A 10000-nucleotide genomic window follows, 5' to 3' on the forward strand; every position below is an offset into this window, starting at 1 on the left:
AAAGAAAGAAAGAATGAAGGGAGCGAGAGAGAAAGAAAAAGAAAGAAAGAGGGAGGGAGAAAGAAAGAGAAATATAGAAAGAAAGAGAAAGAAAGAAAGAAAGGATGGAGGGATGGAGGAAGGGAGAAAGAAAGAAAGAAGAAAGAAAGAAAGAAAGGGAGGAAGACAGACAGAAATATAGAAAGAAACACAGAAAGAAAGAAAGAAAGAATGAAGGGAGCGAGAGAGAAAAAGAAAGAAAGGGAGGGAGAAAGACAGACAGAAATATAGAAAGAAAGAGAAAGAAAGAAAGAAAGAAAGAAAGAAAAAGGATGGAGGGAGGGAGGAAGGGAGAAAGAGAAAGGAGGGAGGGAGGGAAAAAGAAGAAAGAGAAAAGAGAAAGAAAGACAGAAAGACAGAAAGACAGACAGAGAAAGAAAGAAAGAAAATGGAGGGAGCGAGAGAGAAAGTAAGAAAGAGGGAGGAAGAGAGAAGACAGATAGAAAGAAAGAAAGAAAGAGGGAGGGAGGGAGAAAGAAAGAAATATAGAAAGAAAGAAAGGGGGGAGGGAGAAAGAAAGAAAGAAGAGAAAAGAGAAAGAAAGAAGGAGGAAGATAGACAGAGACAAAGAAAGAAAGAAAGAAAGAGGGAGGGAGAAAGAAAGAAGAAAGAAAAGAGAAAGAAAGAGGAAGACAGACAAAGAAAGAAAGAGGAAGACAGACAGACAGAGAGACAAAGAAAGAAAGAAAGAAAGAAAGAAAGAGGGAGGGAGAAAGAAAGAAAGAAAGAAAGAGAAAAGAGAAAGAAAGAGGAAGACAAAGAAAGAAAGAGGAAGACAGACAGACAGAGAGACAAAGAAAGAAAGAAAGAAAGAGGGAGGGAGGGAGAAAGAAAGAAAGAAAGAGAAAAGAGAAAAGAGAAAGAAAGAGGAAGACAGACAAAGAAAGAAAGAAAGAGGCGCACCGAGACAGACACCCCCCTTTCCTGCTGCGTACCCTCCCCCTCGAAAGCTTCGGAGGCGAAGTTGAGGGACGGGGGAGACCCTCCCCCCGCCGCTGGGATCGCCCCCCTTCCTCGCCCCTCGCCCCCCCTTCCTCGTTCCCCCCCCACGCAAAACCAGCGCCCCCCCCCCGTCACCTTCGCGCCTGGGATGCGCGCAACTTCGCCAGGAAAAGCCTCGCGCACTTCGGGCGGCGCCTGGGGAACCGAAAGCGAAAGTGCCGCGCGAGAGGGAAAGTCAGGCCGGGCAGAGGCCGGCCGAGCTTGGCTCGGCCCGCGCAGGGGGGGGGTTGGACTGGATGACCTCCGAGGCCCCTTCCAACTTCTCTCTCTCCTGCTTGGGTCGGGCGTGGGTTCCGTGGGGGCGGGGCCTTCGCTTCGCCTGCGGGGCTCGTGATTCGCTGTCAGCGGATCCCGTGGGTCGGGGAAGGGGGGGGGGAAACCGAAGCGAAGGGGGGGGGGAGGGAGTTGAATTCCCTTTCCTGGGAACTTTCCTTTGCGCGCGGGGCCACCTGGGAATCACGCGCGGGAATTGCCGCCGGCAAGTGTAGGCGGTGGGAGGGTGGAAAGTGGGAGGGAGGGAGGGAGAAAGAGAGGGAGGGAAAGAAAGAGAGAGAGAGAGAGAGAGAGAGAGGAAGGAAGGAAGGAAGGAAGGAGGGAGGGATGGAGGGAGGAAGAAGGACAGAAAGAAAGAGAGAAAGAAAGAAAGGGAGGGAGAGTGAGAGAAAGAAAGGAAGAAAGAGAGAAAGAAAGAAGGAAGGGATGGAGAAAGACAGAAGTATAGAAATTAGAAAGAAAGAAGGGAAGAATGAAAGACAGGGAGGGAGGGAGAAAGAGGGAGAGAAAGAAAGAAAGAAAAAGAAGTGAGGGAGGGAGGAAGAGGAAGAGGGAGAAAGAAAGGAGGGAGGGAGGGAGGAAGAGGGAGAAAGAAAGAAAGAAAAAAGAAAGAAAAAGAAAAAGAAAGAAAGAAGGGACGGAGAAACAGAAATATAGAAATTAGAAAGAAAGAAGGAAAGAAAGAAAGGAGGGAAAGGAAGAGGGAGAGAGAGAAAGAAAGAAAGAAAGGGAGGGAGAGAAGATGGAGAGAAAGAAAGAAAGAAAGAAAGAAAGAAAGAAGGGATGGAGAAAGACATAGAAATATAGAAATTAGAAAGAAAGAAGGAAAGAAAGAAAGGAAGGGAGGGAGGGAGGGATGAAGAGGGAAAGAAAGAAAGAAAAAGAAGGGAGGGAGGAAGACAGACAGAAATATAGAAAGAAAGAGAAAGAAAGAAAAAGGGAGGGAGAGAAAAAGAAAGAAAGAAAGAAAGAAAGAAAGGAAGGAGGGAGGGAGGGAGGAAGAGGGAGAAAAAGAAAAAGAAAGAAGGAAGACAGAAATATAGAAAGTGAACGAAAGAAAGGAGGGAGAGAGAGAGAGTAAGAAAGAAAAAAGAGGGAGAGAAGGAGGGAGTAGCTGAGCAGCGCATGCACCTGTGTGCGTGTGCTCACCCCCTCTCATTCCTCCGTTGCTGCGACTCTCACGCAGGCCGTGGCGTGAGCCTCACACGGGGTTGCTGCCGTACGATCCTCGTGCCGGTAGTCGTATCGCCGCGAGCCTGGCGTCGTCGGCGTCACAAGCCTCACACAGATACCGGCGTCGCTGAGAGTGGCAGGGCGCGCCCGCTCGCGGCCTGTGTGTGTGCGCATGCACGCGCACGTGTAGCCATATTCATGTTTGTGCACACGCGCATAAGGCGCCTGCCCCTCCCTCTCCCACCGGGCCGCCAACCCAGGAAGGTTGGGTACCCCTGGCTTAGGTGATGGAAACCCGTGAGAGAATATATACCGAGCTCAAAATGTGTCAGGCTCACCCCAACTTTCGGAAAGAAACACCCTCGACTCCATTCCTTGAAGCGAAAGCTTCTCTTCCTAAAGTCCAGCAGTTACACTGTAAGCAAAGTATTCCCGCACAAAGTATTCCTGCACAAAGTTTGCCTTTTTCCCCCTTTCCCTGCTCTGCCCCCCACCCCCTGCCCTTGACCAGTCCATCGGTGTCCAGTCGTCATTCCCCCCTCCCAATTTCCCATGACATACACCTGCAGGCATGGATTTCCTCCCACCTCCAGCGATGGACGGCAGAGCTGATCGACACAACCGCAGGGTCCCTTTCCAAAACAGCCTGAGAACTTTTAATTGGACGTGGACCGATAATACAGGGAGGGGGAGGGGTTGGCCAGAGGAAAAGGGAAAGTTCATTGCGTCGTCATGGCGCCAAACCAACAGATTCTGCCTGGTCTGATCCAGCACCCCCCCTCCCGACAACCTTTTGGGTACCGGGGACCGGTTCCGTGGAGAGAGGTTTTACCGCAGACCAGAAGGAGTGTGGTTTCACGTGTTGCCTGCGTCTCCGTGGATGGGATTCCACCTGTTTGCACGGACTGGTTTCTGGCATGTCATGGCCTGGTACCGGTCCACAGATTGGGTGGTTGGGGACCCCTGCTCTAATCTGTAAAGTATTTCCTTGGGTGGGGAGAACGAGGAGTCCTTTTTTGGCTAATTGGACTAAGTGGGAAGGATGACCAACACGCTGAATTCCCCTCGCGTGTGCAGAACGGACGTCACCCACCCGGGATGCTCTTGGCTTATGGGGGGAAACACCCCTTTGATACTGGGGAAACTGGGTTGGACTGGGGCGAAGGCAAGGATGTGGGGCCGGGCTGGCGTTGAGGGGCTGTGGGGCAGGATCCTGGTGCCCTTGAGAAGATGGAGGAAGATCTTTAAAGATAAGGACCCGCTTCTCTCGCTGGACCCCAGGATGGGCAGGGAAGACCCCCCCCCCAGCTGAACCCCCCCCCCGCCCATTTCAGCAGTCAATGGCGAAGGAGAAGCAGAGACGACACCAGATGTGCAGGTCTGCCATTGTTTATTTCTCGAAGAAAGAAAAGGGAATTACGAACCACGCCGTTTCTGGATTTTGCGGCAAAAAAAATAAAGTTGTTCTTCAAAGACGTGCGGGGAAAAGCCAGCGAAACACCGCGACGAATACCTTTTTCGTGACAGAACACACAATTCTCAGGATGGAATACGCCGTTCTGCCTACCCAACAGGCCAACCGGAGTGGGAGGAAGAGCAGCCAGATGAGGCTTCTGCCCGGCTTTCGGTTCTGCTCGACGAAGATCCTGACGTGCTCGTCCCGTAGGCTGGGTTCCCCGTACAGCCGGTTGACGTAGTAGCGCCCACGGTTCTCGGAAACGACGCTCTGCACCGTCGCCATCAGCTCCGAGACCTGCCTCTCTCGCTCGGCTCCCGCGGCCTTGTTGTCGAACCCACAAAAGCGGTTCCCGCACCGCCGGATCAGGTCCCACAGGTTCTGGTTGTCGGACTTTCGGATGTACTCCTGCAGGGAGGCCCCTTCCAGATCCTCCAGGCAGGTGAAGAGGAGGATGGTGTGCCTGGCGGACTCGGCCCCAAAGATATCCCAGACACAGTTTGCGGCAGCCGCATCTTCCGCGGTGAAGCGCCCCACCTGGGTCACCAAGATCAGGGCGTGGGGGCCGGGCCGGGAGAGTTCGACGCAAGCCACGATCTCACGTCGCACAATCTCATTGTAGTTTGCCGAATCGAAAAGGCCGGGCGTGTCAACCACGGAGACCTTCCTGCCCTGCCAGGTTCCCTGCCCCCTTTGGCACCTCAGGGTGGTGGCGTTTGGCCCCAAGGTGGACTCGAACTCCTTCCGGCCGAGGATGGTGTTGCCCGTGGCGCTCTTCCCGCCTCCGGTCTTCCCCACCAGGATGAGCCGGAGTTCCTCTCCTGGGAGTTTGAAAGACAACAGTTACACCAAGGAATCCAGAGATTTCACACCCGCCCAGGAGGGACGTCTGAAGACAACATTAGAGAAAGACTGGCATCCGTGTAGCCTTGATCCACCCTTCCTTCCTTCCTTCCTTCCTTCCTTCCTTCCTTCCTTCCTTCCTTCCTTCCTTCCTTCCTTCCTTTCTTCCCTTCCTTCCTTCCTTCCCTCCCTCCTTTCTTTCTTCCCCTCCCCCTCTGTCTCTCCCTTCATGTCTCTTTCCATCTTTCCCTTCCCTCCCCTTTCTTTTCTTCCATTCCTTCCCTTCCTTCCTTCCCTTCCTTCCTTCTTTCTTCCCTTCCCCCTGTCTCTCTCCCTTCATGTCTCCTTCCCTCCTCCCCTCCCTTTCCCTTCCCTCCCCTTCCCTCTCCTTTCCTTCCCTTCCTCTCTTTCTTTTTCTCTTTCCCTTCCCTTCTCCCTCCCTCCTTTCCTTCCCTTTCTCTTTCTTTCTTTTTTTCTTTCCCTTCCCTTCTCCCTCCCTCCTTTCCTTCCCTTTCTCTTTCTTTCTTTTTTTCTTTCTTTCCTTTCTTTTATTTATTTCTTTTCCTCCTTCCTTCCTCCCTCCCTCCCACCTTTGTTTCTTTCTCTCTTTCTCCCCTCCCCTCCCCTCCCCTTTCCTTTCCTTCCCTTCCCTTCCTCTCTCTTTCTTTTTCTCTTTCCCTTCCCTTCTCCTTCCCTCCTCTCCCTTCCCTTTCTTTCTTTCTTTCTTTCTTTCTTTCTTTCTTTCTTTCTTTTCTTCCCTTTCTTTTTTCCTTCCTTCCCTCCCTCCCTCCCATCTTTCTCTCTCTCTTTCTCTTCTCCCCTCCCCTCCCCTTTCCTTTTTTCCCCTCTCTTTCTTTTTCTGTTTCCCTTCCTTTCTTCCTTCCTTCCTTTCTTTCTTTCTTTCTTTCTTTCCTTTTATTTCTTCTCTTCATCCCTCCCTCCCTCCCACTCACCTTTCTTTCTTTCTCTCTCTCTCTCTTTCTTTTCTCCTCTCCTCTCCCTTCCTTTCTTTCTTTCCTTTCTTTTATTTCTTTCCTTCCCTCCTCCCTCCCACTCACCTTTCTTTCTCTCTCTCTCTCTCTCTCTCTTGCTCTCTTTCTTTTCTCCTCTCCCCTTCCCTCCCCTCTCCTCCCTTTCCCTTCCCTTCCCTCTCTCTTTCTTTCTTTCTCTCTCTTTCTTTCTTTCTCTTTCTTTCCTCCCTCCCTCCCTCCCTTCCCTTTCTCTTTCTTTCTTTCTTTCTTTCTTTCTTTCTTTTCCTTCCTTCCTTCCTTCCTTCCTTCCTTCCTTCCTTCCCTCCCTCCCTCCCTCCCTCCCTCCCTCCCTCTCTCTCTCTCTCTCTCTCTCTCTCTCTCTCCCCCTCCCTTCCACTGGGTTTCCCAGAAAACCTCCGGGATAACTGGGGGGGGGGTTACCTTTCTCCACGTCCATGGCTTCCCTTAGGCCAGTTCAGATCTGCCAGCAATCCGAATTCCCTGCGGGGGGGGGAGGGAGAGAAAGCAGACCCCAAAGCCGTTTTTTCCCTCTCAATTCCTGGCTGAGTCGGGGGGGGGGGGCTCCATCCCAGGACACGGCGGGGCTGCGTGGATCCCCTCGGCGGGGGCGGGGGTCGACCCTCCAGCTCTGACCAGCGAGCGGCGCAGCCAGCCCCCCCCCTTGGAAGACCCCCACCCCCAAAGCCGCTCAGCCGAGCGGACTCAGGAAGCCACACCCGGGGGGGGTGTCTTACGGAAGACCCCAGACTCAATTCCCTGCCCTCCCCATCTGGGGACCCCCACCGCAGCCCCCCTCCCTTGCAAAGCAGCCTGCAGGATACTCGGGGGCGGGGAGGGAAAGAGCGCAGCACCGGGCCGTGGGGGGGGGAGGAAGCCGGGCTCCCAGGAGCCCCTGCCCCACGGAGAAGACCCTCCCCGCTCGCCAACGTGGCCCGATGTTTCCAGATTGGCCCCCCCTTCCCTCCGGCTGTGGGGCTCCTACAGCGCTCGGCTTCCTCCCCCCCCACGGGCCCCGAGCCAGCCCCCCCCCCGGAGAAGCCGCGGGACCCCAGCAGGGGTGGTGGGGCTGGGCTGGGGAGGGGTCTTCCCACTCCAATTGGGTCCCCCCCACCACCCTCTTTTCAGAAACAGCGCCCGAAAGGAAAGGAAGGACGGAGCAAGCTTCCCCCCGGCGGGGGGGGGGAATCCGGCGCTGGTTGCCCCCCTCCCTTTCCCGCGCGGGGGGGGGAGTCGCCGGTCTGGCGAGAGGTCCCTTGAGAGGGGGCAGCTGCCGCCCCCTCCCCACCCATCTTCTGGTGATCTCCCCAGGCCCCGTGAAATTCGGTCCCTCCCCCTGATTCTGTAAGGGTCTGCCGCTCGTCTGCTGCTCGAGCAGGGGGGGGGTTGGTCTAGATGACCTCCCACGTCCCTTCCAGCTCTCTCCTTCTATGATTCTGTCAGGGTCTCCTGCTCGATTGGAGGGTTGGACTAGATGACCTCCGAGGTCCTTTCTATAACTCATTCTGTGGTTCTGGGAGGGTCTCCTGCTGGAGCGGGGGGGGGATGTTGGACTAGATGACCTCCGAGGTCCCTTCCAGCTCTGTCCTTCTATGACTCTGTCCGGGTCTCCTGCTCGAGCGGGGGGATGGATTAGATGACCTCCCAGGTCCCTTTCCAACTTTTTTTTTTATTCTGCTCCAGCGGCGGGTTGGACTGGAAGAGCTCCCGGGCTGGTCTAGATGACCTCCGGAGCCCCCCTCCAGCTCTTCCCTTCTGGGATTCTCTCAGGTTCGTGGCCCGGCCTGACGAGCCCCAACAGAGCCCCACGGGGGGGGGCACCTGCTGCAGAGAGGGGCGGGGCGGGGGAGGGTCACGTGGGGGGGGGCAGCCCTTTGTGGTCTCCTGCTGGAGCCGGGGGGGGGGGGGCTGGACTAGACGACCTCGGAGGTCCCTTCCAGCTTTTTAACTCTTGTGCTTCTTGGAGGGTCCTCGTGCTCGAGCGGACCTCCCGGGTCCCTTTCAGCTCAGCGGTTCTGTAAGGGTGGTCCTTCTCGAGCAGGGGGTTGGTCTAGATGACCTCGGAGGTCCCTTCCAGCTTTTTGTGATTCTTGGAGGGTCCTCGTGCTCGAGCAGGGGGTTGGACGGGAAGGCCTCCCGGGTCCCTTTCAACGCAGCGGTTCTGTAAGGGTTCGTCCTGCTCGAGCAGGGGGTTGGTCTAGATGACCTCGGAGGTCCCTTCCAGCTCTTCTACACAGTATTCGGCGATTCTAATCAGGGTCTCCTGCTCAAGCGGGGGGGGGGCTGGCCCGCCTGACGAGCCCCAACAGAGCCCCATAGGGGGGGCCCACCTGCTGCAGAGGGGCGGGAGGGGTCATGTGGGGGGGGGAGATGGGTTGCTCACCTCTGGGGGACGATGGGGGGGGGGGTGTCTCGAAGGCGCCTCCGTCCCGTCGGCCGCTTCGCTGGTGCGGAACTTGAGGCTTCTGCCGTTTCCCCCGCCCTCCGCCCGAAGGGGGCAAGGTTCCCTCCACAGGGTTGCCAGGATTGCGTGTGTGTGTGTGTGTGTGTGTGTGTGTGTGTGTGTGTGTGTGTGTGTGTGTGTGTGAGAGAGAGAGAGAGAGAGAGAGAGAGGGGGGGGGAGTTCAAATGAGGATCAAGCTTACTGAGAGGGGGAGAGAGAGAAAGTGAGAGAAAGAGAGAGGGAGCAAGAGAGAGAGAGACAGCGAAAGACAAAGAAAGAGAGAGAGAGATGATAGATAGATAGATAGATAGATAGATAGATAGATAGATAGATAGATAGATAGATAGATAGATAGATAGATAGATAGATAGACGGACAGTTCAAATGAGTATCAAGCTGATTGAGAGGGGGGAGAGAGAAAGTGAGAGAAAGACGAGCTTAGGACTTAGAACCCCGGAGTTGGACCTTGGAGGTCATCTAGTCCAGCCCCCTGCTGCAGCAGGAGACCCTTCCGGAATCATTAAATAAAGAATTGGGAAGGACCTGGGAGGTCATCTAGTCCAGCACCCTGCTGCAGCAGGAGACCCTGATAGAATCATAGACTAAAGAATTGGAAGGGACCTCGGAGGTCATCTAGTCCAGCCCCCCGCTAGAGCAGGAGACCCTTCCAGAATCATACACTAAAGAACTGAAAGGGACCTGGGAGGTCATCTAGTCCAGCCCCCTGCTCGAGCGGGAGCCTCTGACAAAATCATAGAATAAAGAATTGGGAGGGACCTCAGAGGTCATCTAGTCCAGCCCACTGCTAGAGCAGAAGACCCTTCCAAAATCATAGAATAAAGAACTGGGAGGGATCTTGAAGGTCATCTAGTCCAGCCCACTGCTAGAGCAGGAGACTCTTCCAGAATCATACACTAAAGAATTGGAAGGACCCTGGGAGGTCATCTACTCTAGCCCCCTGCTCCAGCAGGAGACCCTGATAGAATAAAGAATTGGAAGGGACCATATTCTATTCTATTCTATTCTATTCTATTCTATTCTATTCTATTCTATTCTATTCTATTCTATTCTATTCCTTATTCTATTCTATTCTATTCTATTCTATTCTATTCTATTCCCTATTCTATTCTATTCCATTCTATATTCCAATATCTATTCTATTCTATTCTATTCTATTCCTTTCTCCCTCCCTGCTCTCTTCTTTTTTTCCTTCTTCCGCTCCGTCACTGGAGATTTTTCAGAAGATACTGCACCATCAAGTGTCTGAGACGGTATAGGTTCTCCTGCTTGAGCAGGGGGCTGGACTAGAAGACCTCCAAGGTCCCTTCCAGCTCTCTTCCATTCAAGAGGGCATGGCGGGAGGGGTGTGTGTGTGTGTGTGTGTGTGTGTGTGTGTGTGTGTGTGTGTGAGATGGAACCTGGTGGGGCAGTGATGGGAACGGGAAGGCAAAGCCCCAGGGTGGAGAGGGGATAGGCCGCAGTGTTTCTCAACCTCAGCAATTTTAAGATGTGTGGCCTTCAACTCCCAGAATTCTCTAGCCAGCATGCTGGCTGAGGAATTCTGGGACTTGAGGTCCACACATCGTAAAGTTGTTGAGGTTGAGAAATAGTGGCACCATTAGGGTTACTAGAGGTTTCCAGGACTAGATCCAACAGCTTGTAGCACAGCGACGAATTAATCAAAGGGGGGAGGCCAACAGATAACGGGTGGAAAGACCCCCCTTGCCCCCCCGCTGCACCCGGGTGGCACCCGGACCAAGTCCCCTTTTATGGCCCTGCATG

The 10000-nt window shown here is 54.1% G+C and overlaps 2 protein-coding genes across 2 annotated transcripts in view; both read right to left on the reverse strand.

Moving 5' to 3' along the window:
- LOC120311958 (GTPase IMAP family member 2-like) overlaps positions 1-1335 on the reverse strand; it is a 5142-nt gene extending 3807 nt beyond the window's left edge. Inside the window, exon 1 of the mRNA XM_039352083.1 lies at positions 1117-1335. The gene's annotated coding sequence lies outside the window, so the exon portion shown is untranslated. The remainder of the gene's footprint in view (positions 1-1116) is intronic.
- A 2525-nt stretch (positions 1336-3860) lies between these two features.
- On the reverse strand, positions 3861-8219 carry LOC120311957 (GTPase IMAP family member 2-like). Its single transcript, XM_039352082.1, has 3 exons — positions 8159-8219; positions 6199-6258; positions 3861-4764 (listed from the first exon to the last, which is right to left on the reverse strand). The coding sequence occupies exons 2-3, from the start codon at positions 6212-6214 to the stop codon at positions 3956-3958; spliced, it is 825 nt and encodes a 274-aa protein (XP_039208016.1). The 5' UTR covers positions 6215-6258; positions 8159-8219; the 3' UTR covers positions 3861-3955.
- Positions 8220-10000: the final 1781 nt, after the last annotated feature.

This window comes from Crotalus tigris, unplaced genomic scaffold (assembly GCF_016545835.1).
Source record: "Crotalus tigris isolate CLP2741 ecotype Arizona unplaced genomic scaffold, ASM1654583v1 scf7180000018403.257466, whole genome shotgun sequence".
In the NCBI taxonomy this organism is placed as follows: Eukaryota; Metazoa; Chordata; class Lepidosauria; order Squamata; family Viperidae; genus Crotalus; species Crotalus tigris.